Raw genomic sequence first — 17,542 nt, forward strand, 5'->3', positions numbered from 1 at the left:
CCTTTTCCAGAGCCAACTCAGGTGTCTGTGCTGTTGTTATCTAGAATGTTTTGTGTGCCTTCAGTTGCCTTCTTTCCAAATAGCTGCTCGCAATTTTGCCTGATTTTTTGAGCAGCATGACTCCTCCCTCCAGCCTCATATTTTTTTACCTTTAACGTTCGACTCAGGAAATCGGAGTTGAGTGAAAATGATTAGAAAAGACGAATACATACTTTCCTTGGCCTTGAAACCCCAGACTTTCAAAGTGAGCCTCATATCGCATCACCTTAGAACAGCCTAGGATACCCCAGAGGACGAGAAGCAAAGGAAGACTTACCTACAGGAGATGACAACCTCAGTCTCGTAGCTGGACTTCAGGATTCTGTTCAACTCATTGTTTGCATCCTCTAAATGGCGGATGGCAGCAGCCTAGGGGTAGACGGAGGGGTCAGATTCTGAAGCCCCATCTCTTCACAAGCCCGCCCCCAACATCTTTACCAGAAACTCAACTGCCTTTCTGGAAAGAAATTATTTTGAGTCTCAAATCATTCTAAAAATGAGAGGCGCTCTCTGTAAAATGTCATATTCTACAGATAGTAAATAATAAATCTATAATTCTGATTCATAACTTTCCAATACCAGAAGTTTACCTTTTCAAGAAGGTTACTAAGAATACAGTATCCACTCATGAAGTACTGAATATGTGACTGATTGTGTTCTAAGTTATATGTACTTATCATTTTTATGTACTCTCAATATCTACCCTGAGAGGAAAAGATTGATTTTATGCCCATTTCACAGAAGAGAAAACTGAGGCACAGGAAAGGAATTAATCAGTAGCACTACTTAGATTTGATTTCAGGTAGCCTGACTCTTGAGTCTGTATTCCTAATTATAAGTTTTAGACCTTCCTATCACTGCCAAGTTCAAGCATCTACCAAGTGCATATACTTATATGTTTTTAGTATCTTTCAAGGTTTACTGAGTCACAAACCTAAGTCAGGATCATCTCTAGTCTGAATAATGTCAGCACCTCCCAGTTTTTCTCCTTGCCTCTGATCTTTAATCATTGTGTTGCCTCCTCACACACCTCGGGGTACAGCTCAATGATGGCTAAACAAACTTAATGAGATGTTAGTGGTGGACACTCCCATTTCAGCTTCCTAATGTGCTTGGAAATTTCTGTATTAAGTAAGGGGGAAAGATGGCTGGGAGATGGCTCAGTTGATAGAGCACTTGCACCAAAAGAATGAACACTTGAGTTTGAATCCCCAGAACCCACATAAAAAAAGCCTAGCATAGTAATCCCAGTGATGTACATGAGAGAGGAGGCAGAGACAGGCAGAGCCCCAGAATCTTGTCAGCTAGCTGGCCTTCCTAGGCTGTGATGTTCCAGGCCAATGAAAGACTGTCTAACAGAAAGATGGAAGGTGCCAAGGACCACAAACCAGAATTCATCCTCTGACCTCTGACCACAATTGTATGCTGTGCACATGGACATCTACCCCCTACACACACAAACACATTCCCCCAAACTCTTCTAGAATTCTCATTACTCTCAGGATTAAAATCCAAATTTCCTACTGTGCTTTATTAATTAGCCTTTCTTGGGTTGATTATTTCTCTAGTCTCTCATTTTGTATGTGCCATCCTTGATCAACATGCCCTGGACATTATGAACATGTTTCAGTTTTGTTAATATTATACAGCCTTTATTGTCTTTGGGACAGCATAAAAACAGGTCTTGTGATGGTTTGAGGAAGAATGGCCACCATGGGTTCATATATTTAAATAATTAAGGAATAGCACTGTTTGAAAGAATTAGGAGGTGTGGCCTTGTTGGGGGAAGTATGTCACTGGGCGTGGGCTATAAGGTTTCAGAGGCCCAAGCCATGCCCACTGTCTCTTCCTGCTGCCTGAGCATCAACATGTAGAACTCTCAGCTCCTTCTCCAGCTCCATGTCTGCCTGTGCGCCACCATGACAATAATTGGCTAAACTTCTGAAACTGTAAGTCAGTCCCAAATTTTCTAAGAGGTGCTGTGGTCACGGCATCTCTTTAGCAATAGAGCAAAGACTAAGACAGGCCTCCTTTGTCATTTTTCTCCTGGTTATTGTTATTTCTCAGGTCTAAGTTGAAATGAGACTCATTCTGTATGTTTTCCATGACACCTCACAGAGGGACATACAGACATACGTGTAACACTTTATTAAAATGTTACCTTGTCTACCTTTAAATAGCCTCTGGGCTCTGCGCAACAGGGGCTATATAATTTTTCTCTAGCTACTAACGTGTAAGAACATTTCCTAATACAGTACTTCATATACAGTAGTTATTCCACAAACAATTTTGAATGAATGAATGAATGAATAACTAAAGTGACTCATTTCCCTAATGCCAAATGTATTTGCAGTGAATAGCTGCTGACTGATATCTCTTGTCCTCAGAGAGCTCAGCCTCATGGAGTCCATAGACGTACTTCATATTCTTTCTAGGCTTTTCTTCATATTTCACTTGTACTAAAGTGATTGCTCTAAATTATAGCTGAACAATAATCACCTCAAATCTTGGTATATCCATTTTCGCCTGTCCTTTTAGCAGTGGGAATTGTTTGGGGTTCTCACGGATCATCACGCTCCATCTAAAATGAAATTTAAACACAAATGTTATTTAGGTCTCTGCTAATTACAAGTGAAATCAGAGTTCAAGAAAGAAGTCAAAGCATTCATGTGCTTGGGGAAGTGGCCTGCAGGGTGAACTCAAGCAGTATACATAACCTCAAAGCATACATAAGAGGAGGTTCTGCTTCACGACATCCCTAGGTGAGTATGATGGAAGGAATTTTTCTCAGAAATCTCAGAAATCAGTGTTTGTCAACCAGAGGTAGCATCATGAGCTCAAGAAATATTTTTATGGAGTATTTATGCTAGATCCTTGCCCAAGAACTAAGGAATAAGAATCCTTGTAATGGCCCCAGATTTGTATTTTGAAAACCCACACCTGACTTATAGTCCTATTTCTCAGATTATAGGATGATGATATTCTTTATTCTCTGGAGCAGAGAAAATATAAGCCAGCTGGCACTGAATCTCCTCCCCTGCTCCCCTTTTAAAGTTTCTCTGAGGGCCTGCTAATACTATAGATTATTTCTCAAGAGTCAGTATGCTTCCACTGGACAACTGACTATGCACTTTGAAGGACACTCAGCAAACCCTTGAAACCTGTCCACAAAGCCCCTGCTCTATGGTCTTTCTGGGGGGAGGTGGGGCTTCTACAATATTGCAGGGCTACATGGCTCTCTGGTTTCTCAATGGACAAGACCTTCCAAGTGAGCCCACCCTTTCATCACAAGGGAGCTGGGTTCTGGACTAAGATGATATAAATAGAAGAGGCACAAGGACATGGCCTTTTAGTCACTCACCTGTCTAGAATTCTCACGTTAGCCTGCTCTATTCTGCTGAGAATATCCAGTACGTTCTTGTTTTTATTCCAGAACGATCCCCAGCCAAGGACCCGAGCGAGATCGTTACCAGTTCCAAGCGGGATGACTGCCAGCTGACACTGCAAGAAAAATAGAGATGCTCTTTCAGATGGTCCTTCCACCATGTTCCACTCGCTGAAGGACTTTGAGGGTGCTCTTTGGGAAGGAATGGGCAGGAATTGGCCTTACAGCCAGGGGTTTTTAAAGAACTGCTTTATAGCAAGAGAAACAAGAGGGTATTTGGAGTTGAATGATATTTTTTCAAAGGAATTGGACCCCATTCTAATAACGGGAAGAACATGTTTAGATTGGTCAAGTTAACCATTAAGCTTGTAAAAGACACATTTATAGATAGGATGAGTGCAGACTTGGGACTTCTTGGACTAGACAGCTCCACATCCCCATTCTTTCTAGCAACGGTTAAACAGACTCAGCCAGACACTCACCCTATCATGCACGTCAAAGGCGTCAATCGTGGATAAGACCCAGCTCACGCTGCCATCTCCACCACAAACCAGCACGCGAAAACGACTAAAGTTCTTGAACATACAGATCCTGCAAGGAAGAAGGGGAAAGGGAAATCATTTCATGATGAATTGGAATTTCTGTTTCTCCCAGTCTATCAGGACCTAAGAACTCCTGCTTTGGCACCCTGCTAACGGGCCACTTTGCCTTCTCTTTCCATTAGCCTCGTACTCTCTGTTGATTTGGGACCACAGCTTCACAAGGCAATCTCAGAAATCAGATCTTGCCTCGACCATCTTATTTTATGCTTAGCTTTGCTCTGGAAGCCACTAATAATCTAGTCATATGCTGAGTCTCAAGAAGAATACTTTGCATGGCTGTTAGTGGCTCCCCAAAACCAGCACTGAATTGGTAGAAGATCCCATAGTAAAATAAGTCTGTAGTGAAATCCCTTTTCTTCGTCCTCTGATGTCAGAGGGCATAGTTTTCTGTCTTGCCAGTCAGAAAACGTGAAGCAAGTGTGGGAGCAGGAAAAGAGACTGAAGTGATTTCTGGGGAAGAGTCATATATTTGTGTATCTGCCTGGGTACAAGGACTAATCATTCTAGCCTAGAATGTGAATTGGTAGTAGACTGTTGTGTAAACCCAACCATACCTCTTTAGCCCATACTTACCCTGCTTCAGGTCCACCCTTCGCCAGGTCAAATACTTGAGACGGATTAAGATATTGCTTGAATTTTCGGAGGAAGATGATTCCTTGATGATCTCCACTTTTGGAGTTGACGAAGACAAGCAAGGGACAGGAACAAGTCAATGGCCAATCGAGGCTCCAGAAGTCAGGCGATACCACTAATTGGCCTGATAGACACACAAAAGAAAAAGAAAAAGCGCAATTGAGACGAGATAAGATATGACCTACATCACATTTTACAGAGACTCACTCTTATGTAAGATGGGTAGGGATGCTGAACTTTTAAAAACAGTGTTGTGCCTGGCAAAATCGAAGGCAGCTCCCACTAACTGACTGGTGGTTCCGAAGGCATTCTAAGCAGTTCTGCACATTTTCAACTGGCAACTACAAGGGAAATCGACTATCTTTCCTTAGCAGTATAACTTGGATGTAATTATCTCCCATAAACAAATGAAATACCATTATCAACAATTTTTATTGAAAGGTAAAATGGTATCATAATAGCAGTTTTCACATTAATTCATTCATTCACACATGCATTCATTCATGCATGCATTCATTCATTCAACAAATATGTATTGAGGATGTTCTCTGTGCCAGTTCTTATTTATATTGGTGGACAAAATATGATTCTTATTTTAATAAAGGCAAAGTTCAAGCCCCCAACTCTCTGATTCTTGGTCTGCACTGATGTGCGCAAGCTCATATGTTGCTGCAACTATGGAGTCACTTGCTGCCACACTTATCCCACCATGATGAACTAGACTGTATTTTTTCAAACTGTGAAATACATCCTTCTTACTTTAAGTTGCCTCTTGTGAAGCATATGTTCAGAGTAATGAGAAAAGTAACTAAATCACTGAGGAGAGGGATATAGGAAACTGAAGTCAGAGAGACAATAGATGCAAGATTTTCCTACAAAGAATTTGCATTATTTTTAAAGAAAACTATTGGCCTATGTAAATATGTTTTCCAGTAGAAAATTAAGAAATAGGAAGATGAAAATTATGTTAATATTACTTACAAGTTAAATAACCATGAGAGCAGAATGGAAATGATTGTTCTAGAATCGTCTTGCAACTTTGGGCACAGTATACTATACTATACCTTGTAGTATATTTCTATGTGAGAGACAGGTAGCTGTATGCTACAGTTGGTTGCCCCCTCCCCAGTTAATTCATTAAACTACAGGAACATCTTAAGTTCTCTAAGGGTGCATCTTCTCGTATGAATAATAGCAGCCTGTTGCAAAGATGAATGCATCGTGATCTGGGCTGCAGAAATGATAGATTCATACTTAGGTATCCAGGCTGACTCATAAGGTTGCTCTGAAGTGGCCGATGTCCTGTACCATTTCACAAGTTTATTCTGTAGTTCAGATGAGAGCACAGAAAGCTGGCCTGTAAAGTATGAAGTACCCCAGAGTTGAGAAAGAGCTACTGGATGATGAAAATCAAGAGCAGAAAATGGCCTCAACCGCCATATGAGTCAGAGTAAACAGGTGGGTAAGTGTGCACCTTTGTCTTCATGTTCAGGCTCAAGGACATAAATTACTCTGGGACAGAACAATAGAGACTTGGCTTGGCAGATTCAAGTGGGAAAGAGCACAGGGGCTTTAGGATATGAGTCAAAACCCTGAAGAGCCTCTTAAGAAGAGCTCATGCTTTTGTTCGGCTGCACTAATCCAGTCGCCTAAGCCAGGGGACCACTAGTCTCACTGCCGTTCACTGTCTTCGCGCCACAGAAGGATGCTAAATTGGCGTAAGTCCTGCTTCCTGTTGCCCTTCCTATACTATTAAAAGTCATCTTTAATGATGTTTAAATAAATTTAACCTTTGTAATGGACCTGAGCATTTCTACATCTGTAGAAAGAAGTGACAAATGACACCATGACCTAGGCCCACCCTTCCAGCTTGAAGAAGGTTATGGAGAATGAGTTCTCAACACTATGTGGTAGCAAACATGTTCTGTAATAATAACACAATAATTATGACTTTTGCTACAATATTAACAAAAATTAAACAATTTCTGATAGTTAATTATCTATTCACCCAACAAGTGTTGACTGAATACTCATCAAACAGTGGACGTAGCTCTTAGCTGAACGTATAACAGAGATTAAGGAGTTTCTTCTTTCTGTCAAGACAGAGCTGTCGTATTCCCCACCTATACAGGGAACATTCCAGGGGACACAAACGCCTGAGTGCCAAGTATTTGTTAAGTGAACACCAACTCTAATTTAGCACTTAAAGATACAGTTGTTGATGTAAAAGTACGGAAAGAACCGAACTTTAAGAAGATACCCACATATTTGTTCTTTTACTGTACCTAAAAGAATTATATATAACTCTTGTGGTCAGCAAATAAATGATGGCTTATCTAATTCCTTTAAGCTCTACACTAAAAAAAAAAAAAAAAAAAAAACATGTCTAGGAGATACTGTGAGGATTTGCTGTCTTTATGAACGCTCTGATATGATCACCGAGTTTGTGGACATGGCAGCTGGTAGACAGCAGAATAATAGCAGAATGGTGGTCATACAATAAAATAGTGTCATGGCAGAAGCTTCATTAGGGCCTGCTTTCCTAGGTCATCAAAACTGAGTCATGCACATTTCTGTATTACATGTTTTGTTAAAGAAACTTTAGTAACAGTGGGAAACTGAGGAATAGAAACACATTAAATAACTTGTCTAAGATCGCGCAGTAAATGATAGGGCATGTTCAGAGGACTAGCAGTATAGAAAGCATTAGGGAACTTCTCAGAAATGCTTCTCACCCAGGTGTGCTGAGTCAAAACCTCTGAGGATGGGGCCCAAAACGCTGTGTTTTAATAAATTATTCCTGATGCATCTGATGCATGCTTATGTTTAATAACTACTGTGTGAGTTCCTACTTTACTGTCCAGGAAGTAATTAACTTGGGGAAGTGGGAAGAGACCATTTGAGAAGTAATAGAAGGTAATACTTGATTTGAGCTATACCCTAAAGGAACTTATTAAAGACTAAGTAGAGAAAAGTGGGTAATAGGAGGTCTTGAAAATTATTCGGAGCCCCTTGATGGAATCAATGAATGCAGGAATGAATGCGCAGCAGCACTGTCAAAGGCCACCGCAGAAGGTCACCATCTGCTTGCTGGAGAAAAGCTTTCTAGCTTGACTGGGAGGCTGGAGTGGATTAACCACAATACCACCACTAAGATTCTGTGACCGAGAAACACAGAAGAAGATTCCCCTCGAATGGAACATCACATAGGGAATCCTACTCCTTTGAGGGCTTATTTGTTGAGGCTAAGAAGCCCAGGAAGAGTTGAGAAGAAAGGGAGTTTTTTAAAGCCCTTTTTGAGGAAGTCCAGGTTATGTAATGCACGGTAGAAAAAAAGGGTTGTCAGTGTGATATCCAAGTGGACCAAGATTGCTGCTACATGAAAGCCAAAATTAAAAGATGCTTCATTGCACACTAGATGACACAAAATAACAGCCTAGTCCAGGCTCTTCTATGTAAGGGAAAGCAATGCCATTAGCTGATGATCCATAACAAGAATCAGACGTGCTGTTGGACAAAAATAACCTCACAGTTGATATAAACAATAAACTTCTACAAGGACAGAAAGCTCAGAACATGCTTGACTTGGGCACAAATAGTTACCATCCCCATTAATATACAGTTGGGATGATCTTGTGGGATGCTATCTCTAGGTAATAGTAAAGGAAACAGGAGCACAAAACCTAAGATTTTAGTCTGAATTCCATCATCAGAGAACTTCCTCTTGCAGTAGATGAAAACAAGTACAGGGACCCTCAGCCAGATATTATGGAGAGAGGGGGGGAGGGAGGGAGGGAGGGAGGGAGGGAGGGAGAGAGGGAGGGAAGGAGAGAGAGAGAGGGGGGGGGAAGAGAGGGAGGGGGAGAGAGAGAAAGAGAGAGATCTTGAACACACACAAAACCTAAGGTTTTAGCCTGAATTCCATCATCAGAGAAACTTTCTCTTGCACTCTTGCAGCAGATGGAAATAAGTACAGGGACCCTCAGCCAGATATGAGAGGGGGGGAGGGAGGGAGGGAGGGAGGGAGAGAGAGAGACAGAGACAGAGAGAGAGACAGAGAGAGAGACAGAGAGATCTTGAACACACAGTTCCAAATGAGATTTCTCCATCAAATCCCTCCCATCAGGACTCAGGGACCCCATAGAAGGGAGGCAAAAAGAGTGTAAGAGCCAGAAGAGATGGAGGACAACAGGAGAACATGGTCCTCTAAATAAACATGAGCAAAGCTCAAATGAACTCACAGAGGCTGAAGCAACAAGCACAGGGCCGGCACATGTATAGGTCCTTCATGTATGTATTATAGCTTTCAGTTTAGTGTTTTTATGGAAGTCTTGAGTGTCTGCACGAGTGGGTCCCTGCCTTCTGCCTTCTTTTGGGACTCCTTTACTTCTGTTGGTTTGTCTTGTTCAAACTCAGTGTAATGTTTTTGTTTCATCTTATACTGTTTTATTTTGTTATGTTTTATTGTTATCTCTTAGAGACAGAAAAGGAGTGAATCTAGATAGCAGGGGAAGTGATAAGGAACCGGGAGGAGTGGAGGGAGGGGAAACTGTAATCAGGACATATTGTATGAAAAAACAATCTATTTTCAATAAAAGGGGAGAAATGAATGAATGGTAATAATGCAAGAAAAAAGTAGGTTGACTTGGTGAGCAGCCTGAATTTTTTCAGGTGATTAGCTTGTTACTTTTCTCCATTTATCAATTCCATTTTCCCTAAATCTCTTCATTCTTTTTTTCTAGTCAATCATCTCTCATTAATAAAGTTATCAATTTCTTCTCCTCTTTAGTCGATTGTCTAGTAGATGATGTTATGAAGATAAATATTTGAATAGATCTGAGAATAATATATTTATGCATCTCTGAATGAATTAGTTTTTGTTTCTTTATATGGTACTATGAGGCACATGCTTACACTTGCTTCAGACACCTCTGGAAATGGCTCACTCAATAGCCTGATGCTTGTCTGCACCCATATTTTTTGTCAATATTTTTGACACTTACCTGATATCCAAGTGTCTCTATTATTGCTTTGATACTTAAAATATGCACTATTCAATTGTTGGTAGTGATGTTATACCAAGACCCTGAATTCATCATGATTACTTACTGTATAATGTCTAATTTAGAACTCAAGAACCATGTGAAAATAACTTTTAATAAATTCCTATTGACCGGAAAGTGACAAATTATCAGTGAAGAGTACTGGGGCAAAAACCATGCTAGTCTCATATTTGGTAAAAATTCTGATGTTAGTTTCCATTTTAAACATAATGTAACCTAGGTTTTCCATAGGTTTTGAACCATTGTATCAAAAGTCTATGAGATTTATTTCCTAGAATAGGTAGTATTTGAAAATCTTTTCAAAACGTTAATAAAATTGAAATTAATTTTGAAAAGTCAGAAAGAATTTTGACAGTCTACAGAGAACTTGCCCATACACAATACACATACACCAGAGCACTATACTCGTCACTAAAATGTTTGAAGGTTTAACAGTTAGCTTTTTGATGCACACATACAAATTCACATTTACCCCAGATAATTTGCTAGTTGTGGAGAATAATTCATGTCATCCTTCCCAGCCTTTATACCTTCCCTCCCTCCCCAGTGTATTTCTGAAGTAAAGGTTAACCTACTCACCATCGCCCCGAGGGTCGCACAGCGCCGTAGGTGGTACGATCGATGCGCGACGACTTCCACAGGAACATTCCTTGGAAAACCACCTCTGGCAGGCGCCGTGCACCTGAAACGATAAGAGCACAAGAGAAAAAGGAGGGGGAGAGAGAAGAAGAAAAGATTGATTAGTCTTCGGTTCCATCCCAAGAATTGGGCCTTTTCTATTTCAAGTCTCCTTTTCTGACACTGGTACTATCTACATAAACCTTAACTCACCTGACACCACCCGACCCCATTCTACTGTGAAACTGCAATATCACTTAGGGTGTAGAACTATGGCCCTTTCAAAGGTGTCTTTCCGAAGATTCCCAACTACAGCTACTGCACTGTCACCAGCCTTAGTAGCCTGCAGAATGGGAAATTTCATTGTATTTCAAAAGTCCTAATCCTGATAGGATGTTTATACTTCAATCTTTAGAACAACTGTATGTGGTGGGGAAAGCATCACTGAGCTCATTTTAGACAGGAGCACATGCGAAAGCCCACAGAGGTCAAGGGTCTTAGTCAAGGTCAAATAGCTGGGAAGTGTCAAAGCAGACTTCCGGGCAAGCTGCCACTTTTCCTGGATGTCAAACCTCTTTAAGCTCCACATTCTAAACAATTTCACTTTCTAGGGACATGAGCCTGGCATGGCTATTCAAAGGGAATTAAAAAGAGGCCAGTGGACATAATACTCAGGGAAGAAGCTCACTTCAGTTTCTTCTTATCTTAGAAAACTCAGTTTGAGAGAAACATCTAACCTTAGAAAGTCAAGATCAGAGTCTCTCGATCTCTGTAATATTGATTGTTTTTGGCTCTGTAATATTGATTGTTCCTTGTTATAAAATACTATCCTGTGCATTATAAGTTTTGAAGAGTCTACGAGATACAAGTTGCATCCTTCCCATTCAGTCCAGGTTTGGCCATCAAAAATGTCTCTGGATATTGGAAAATGTCTACTGGAGCAAAAATTATCCTCAGTTGAGGTCTAATGTTTCCAAGACGTGGTATTATTATAGTTAGAATTATGTTCTTATTAGAATTATTTATTAATCAAGACTTTATTTTTGCTGGCCATATGACCTTGGGTCTATCTTTTTGAGCTCCACATTACTCATATGTAAAATGGGGACAATGAGGCTTATTTCAATGTTGTTCTAATGATTGAGATCATGAATAGAAAATATTTATTACACAGTGGCAATGATAATTTTTAGATCATTGTTATTAACCATTATTAAAGATTATAAGTTTCTAGGAAATAATGAATGAGGGAGGAATCTTTTCTTAAGGATAGACTCCAGAATTTATTTCTAGTTGTTCATATAGTCATTTGAGAATTCAACTTTTCTCATTGACAGAATGGCTTCATTAATAATAAGCATCAGATTATGAACACTTTAAATCTTTCTCTCAAAGACTCCCTCGTCGTATACAAAAGGGAAGTTACTGAGCTCTGTACTATGGAATCTATATAATGCATTTTGTTGTAAGGGTCTCTGAGATAAATATCTATTTACTTATTTATCCCTGTATAGCTATAGACAGTCCCCAATCTACCTCTTCTCTAGGAATAAGCTTCAAGTATCAAAGCTATGAAAAGAGACTCACCGTAGACGCGCACCAGAGGCAGCGAAAATCCAGAAGCCTTTGATGACTACCGAAGCTCTCATGACATACTGCACAACGAGAGTCGGCAGGTATGTTTCCTTCTACCAACTGATGGGGCATTGTTTGCTAAAGTGGAAAAAGGCAAAAGACAGAAATTAGTGATCAAAGAAGTAAGACTGGGCTAATTATACTCCACACAGAGAACATGAGCTAAGAGTCTCTTGGACCTGCCCTCAATGCTATTGACCAATGAAAGGTGGCAGTTGGGGCTTAACTCAATGATATTCATTGGGTCATTGGATCCTATGGAAGAGGAAGAGACTGCTGTGCTGGTCTAGTGACAGGAAGAATTCTTCCGTTCCCTGTGTGTCATGACTTTAAATGAGTCGGAGAAGGTGTCCGTGGGAGGATATGGCTGGTACTTACTATTTCATCAGCAGGTAGAAAGAGGTCATCGGTTACGGACAAAGTATTCCACTTGCAGTCTTTGCTCGCTCTCAATGCACAAAATTTGTGTGATTTCACCTTGCAGACTGTGAAAGGAGGAAGGAGAAAATAGGTGAGAGTCTAGTAACAATGAGAACTCTAATTCCCTTCCTTAAGCTTCTCTAAAGGTTAGAATCCAAGCACTTTCCATATAGTTTTGACCTACTTCCAAAGGTCTACTTCTATGTAAACCAGTTCCTTTAGATTCTTGGCTAGCTAGGCTTCCTGTTACTCATTTTACATTAAAATAAATAGTAGGAAAGAACTGATTTCTGGCTTTTCAATCCTTCTGACCATATAGTCCCATCTTCATATATCCAACCCTCCGTTTTTATTCATGAGAACACCCCTTCAAGCAAGTTTCTTTTTCCCTCCCACAGGATTAACTTCACACAAAGACTTAGATTGGGTCTGCAATGCTAGGCAATAGGAGACCCTTCGTGCCTAGCTCTCTCCAGTGAGCTCTGCTTTCTAATGGAACAGAAAGGTACCTTCACAGATGATGGTATCTCGAGATAAGGCAGGAATGTTCCGGCGACAAACATTGCAGAACTGTGTCCGAGGACTATGGCTGGAATACCAGTAGTGCATTCCGATAAGGTAAGGATTGTTTTCGGCTGCGGGTATCTAAAGCAAATCAAAGAGAAGAAAAAAAAATGGAGGTTAACCACAGAGGTGGACTCGGGAAGACCACAAATTCTGCTGCTAGGGCTAATATAGCCCTAATGTAGGTGACAAAGCATGTGAAAGAGAGGGCCGGTAGGTACAGCTCCCACTTTTTGTTTTAATTTCTTTTGATTACTGGCTTCAGAAGGGAAAAAATTAGATGGGAATTATTTCAAATAGGGACTTAACACAGAAGCAAGGGTCTTTCTTTATCTTGCTCAACCACTATATTAGTTTAGTCCAAGCAAAACTTGTTGATTGGTCTTGGCTCTCTTTAAATAGAAAGCAGAATAAAGAGGTGAGCTGGAAATTGAGGGCTATCCAAATTCTCAGACAAAGCAAGGCAGGTGTAAGCCTCACACACAGAACTCGGCAATACCTGCAAGGCTTTCGCTTTCTTCTTAATACAGCTGCCAAGTGAGCAGAACATTACTCTACTTGGACAACACTTGAAAGACCTTTAAATCCTCTTTGCATGAGCTTTTTCCTTTTTTGAAATCCATGCTTTGACTGCCTACAGCAGTTTCTTGGTTAATCATTTTAATTCATCCAATGAGTTATTAAATAAATACTTCCTGAATCACTATTACATGCTTGCAACTTTTCAAAGCATTTGAGATATAATCATTAACAAGACACAGTCCTTGTCCTTATGGTGACATTTTGCTTACTGTCTTCTTTCATACTAATCACTTTAATCTTTTTGTTATCATGCCTGTGAACACAGCATCTGCATATCGCAGCCTGACATTCACCACTACAGGAAAGGCATAGCCTAGCCGTGTATCAGCAATGGTTTGAGTTGCATGGATGTATAGACACTGGATCCCCCTGACTTTGTTCTGTGTTTATTTTCACAGGACTTCCACTGTCTTTTCTCTAGTTCCTATGAATGTCTCAGTTTCTACTGCCTTTTTTTTAAAAAAAAAAAAGTTTAGGCATAGACTCACAAAGGTTTTTTTTTTTTTGTCACTATTATAATGGGTTGTGCGTATAAAGGCATGGTAAGATTTTGAAAGAACAATACATTCTTTCAGATGTAAGGTGACAATAGTCCCTTAAAAGGGTTGCTGTTGAGGGCTCAGACTTAAGTTTGCACTTAGTCCATTTATTGGAATTAACCAACCAAGACATAGACTGCAGATAATGCTTTCTGATCGCTATTCCCCACGGGTATGCTGGCAATGTGGGAAACTACTGTTGAACTGAAGCGGAAGTTTATTTGGTAAAAAAAGCTACTCTCATGATCTCATAATTTGGAATTGCTTTGCGATGGGAAGTTTATCATACAGTGACACCTGAAAAGCTCTAGGTCTAGAAACACAAGACTGGAAGGCACAGAGGATTGACACTGGCACTCTGAGCTCACAGTTCCTTTCTATTCCAAAGGCTGCTGTCTATAACTAAACAAGCCCCTTTCCTCCTCCCATTTTCCTTCTCTTCCATCCAAATTACCAGGAACCTATGACCGTATGTTGTGTAACATAATAAGCACTGGAGCTACAGAGATCAGTAAGTCACATAGATAAAGGAACTCACTCTACTGAAGGAAACTAACTCTCAAACAGATAGTCACAACATGGTGACAATACATTTTTAAAGACTGTACAAGGCTCTACAGGAGCAAGCAGGAGAAATGAAAAACTCTTAATTATGTATTAACTATAATGGAATTCATATTTAATGGACATTGCTTGGGTTCAGTTGTTAAGAGAGTGGGATTTAGATCTCTCATATTCATCTTATTCTGTGAGAAAAGTTTGATGCAACCAGTCCTGGATGAGTATGTGTGGTAGTTTGAATTGTATGTCCTCCAAAATCCATTCAAGTCCTAACCTTTGGTACCTGAGAATATGACTTTATTGGGAACCACTATCCTAACAGATGTAACCAAGTGGGACTTAATTCAAGGACTTGTGTCTTTCTAAGAATAAGAAAGTATGGAAAGAGATGCAGTCAAAGAGGAGAACACCTTGTGGTAATATACGGTATACAGACACACAAGAGAGAACATCACGTGACAGTGGGTGCAGAGAGTCAATAATCCACCTGCAAGCCAAGAAATATTAAGGTTTGTCTGTAATCACCAGACTGTAGGAAGAGGCAAAGAAAGATCCTCTTTCTAGAGCCTTCAAAGAGACTCGCACCCTTTCATGAACTCAAATCCAGATCTCTACCTGCTAGAAACATGAGAACATAACTGCTGTTCAGTCCACCCAGTTTCTGGTTGTTCCAGCAAGCCTGGAAAAGGAAGAAAGATTTTCAAATTGAGATGCAGATGTTTCTGTATCCGGCACTAACAAGAGGAGAGTGCTGTGACAGTTGTCTAGTATATCAATACTATGAGTTTTGAGACAGATGATCTTGAGAAGACTACACTGCCTTGAGTAGAGTGCTATTAGGAATACAAACTGCTTCTGGAACAGTCTCCAATGCAAACAAGAGGCATTATAAGAGGGTGGCAGAAAGGACACTTTTTAGAGTGGAAGAGAACCATTTCATTGTCCTGTTGGATGAAAGCTGTGTGTTCAAATGGTGAACTTGAACTTTTGGCTGTCAAAACTTTCAAGCAAAGTATGAAGGTACAGTCTGTTTTCTTTCTGCTGCTTACAGAAAATAAAAGAGGAAAGAGATATGTTGCTGTGGAAACCGTTCTTAGTCTACTTGGCTTTCCATATACAGAGTGGGTGGCTTAAACAATGGAAAGCTATCTTCTCACTGCTTGGAGATGGGGAAGCTCAAAAGCAAACAATCAACCAATGTACTTTCCAAGGCCTCCTTCATGGCATGGATATGGCCACTTTCTCTATCTGCTTGCACGGTTTTTACTTAATACAGGAATATGAAGAAAGAAAGTGATCCTTGGTTGTTTTTTTTTTTCTCATGAGGCCATCAGCCCTACTGGATTTAGTCCCCATGTTTATGGCTACACTTGACATTAATCACATCCTTCAAGTCTTATTTCTAAGCACAGTCACATTGGAGCTTAAGCTTCAACATATGAATTTGGGGTAGGGTTACAGTTCAACTCATAAAAGAATTACTAAGTAAAAAGTGGGCAGACCTTGAAGATTTGGCAACTCCTCAATCTATTTGTATTTTAAGCACAAAATAGTCACTCTGGTGTCAACATCCAGGGTATGGGTAGACAAAGCTTTTCTGGGAAGATTCAGTATGGGACACTAGGTTTAAATCAGTGATCTCAGCAGAATACGGTTGCCGTAGACTGAAAAGCTCAAGACACAAGACTCGATGAAAGGAGGTTATAAGACTAGTGAGACTCTATAGCAGCCAAGTGATGAAGAAAGCTATCCTGCTGTGGGTTTGCATTGTTCCTTCAAGAAAACAGAATAATGGGTTCCAGTGATGACTTGGAGGCCAGCAATGCTGGTGAGAGACTCCAGTTAGTTATTTTGGCCAACATGGGAGTATGGGCCTATTGGAGGAAGTCATTGCCTCTTTCGTTCCAGAGGGTGGGGTTGTCTCCTAGATTCCAGAAGGTGGGGTTGCTTATTTTTGTTACAGAGAGAAGACACCACTCGGGTGGGCGGAAAGACTGAAGTCAGGTGACAACACTGAGCCACAGAAAATTAGCTGTAGGCCTATAAGCCTAATGAAACTGCCTTTCTGGATCGCCAGCTGTCTTTAGATAAGCAGCCCTTTTAGTCCTTCTATTTTCTCCATTTCAGAATGGGAATATCTGTCCTCCACTACTTCCAATGCAGAAATTTAAAAGCAGATACATTGTTTTGGAGGTGTCACATGCCCACAGGTAGAGGAGAAATATTGCCCCCGAAAGGAACATACACAGAGTCTAGAAAGGAACATGCAAAAAGTCTTTCTGGTACCTCACTGGTATTCTTAGAAAAAGAGAAATTTGAGTACAGACAAAGAGAGAACAACCTGGGAAGCTACAATAAATAAATAAACAAATGCACAGGAAAGCACAATGTGATGGCCCAGGCAGAGACTGGAATGGTACATGGCGAGTCCAAGAACACCAAGGATTTCCAGTAACCACCAAAACCTCGGAAGGGGCAAAGGATTCCTCCTGAAGGCCGTCAGAGAGACATGACTATACTCACACTCTGATTTTGGGTTTCGAGCCTCCAAGATAAGAGAAGACATTTTTGTTTTTGTGTTTTACATTTCTCCAGTGTAAGAGAATACATTTCTGTTTTTTGTTTAGATTTAAAGCAGGGTTTCATGTAACCCAGACTGTCCTCAAATTTGCTAGTTAGCCGAGGATGACCTTGACCTTTTCTTAAGTTATAAGAATATAGGGATTTATAAATTACACCCAATTTGTAAATTTGTGTCCTTTAAGTCCCAAAATTTTTTGGTAATTTGTTATAGCAGCCATGGATTGGCATAGGATGTCACTACAGGTATTTCTATTTGCTGATATGGATTTTTAAAAATCAAATTTGACAGTAACTGATGGAAGCAGATACAAAGATCCA

The 17,542-nt window shown here is 40.3% G+C and overlaps 1 protein-coding gene across 1 annotated transcript in view; it reads right to left on the reverse strand.

Annotated features, from left to right (window-relative positions):
* Nucleotides 1-312: 312 nt before the first annotated feature.
* LOC121444379 (diacylglycerol kinase kappa-like) overlaps nt 313-17,542 on the reverse strand; it is a 121,724-nt gene continuing 104,494 nt past the window's right edge. The window contains exons 6-14 of the mRNA XM_041646195.1: nt 12,905-13,040; nt 12,354-12,460; nt 11,928-12,053; nt 10,302-10,404; nt 4,600-4,783; nt 3,907-4,015; nt 3,401-3,540; nt 2,539-2,620; nt 313-408 (exon numbers count right to left, since the gene is read on the reverse strand). Of these exons, the coding sequence (XP_041502129.1) occupies nt 313-408; nt 2,539-2,620; nt 3,401-3,540; nt 3,907-4,015; nt 4,600-4,783; nt 10,302-10,404; nt 11,928-12,053; nt 12,354-12,460; nt 12,905-13,040 (1,083 nt within the window). The remainder of the gene's footprint in view (nt 409-2,538; nt 2,621-3,400; nt 3,541-3,906; nt 4,016-4,599; nt 4,784-10,301; nt 10,405-11,927; nt 12,054-12,353; nt 12,461-12,904; nt 13,041-17,542) is intronic.

Source organism: Microtus oregoni, unplaced genomic scaffold, assembly GCF_018167655.1.
Source record: "Microtus oregoni isolate MIOR12 unplaced genomic scaffold, Mior012 000121F_ref0000216, whole genome shotgun sequence".
Lineage (NCBI taxonomy): Eukaryota > Metazoa > Chordata > Mammalia > Rodentia > Cricetidae > Microtus > Microtus oregoni.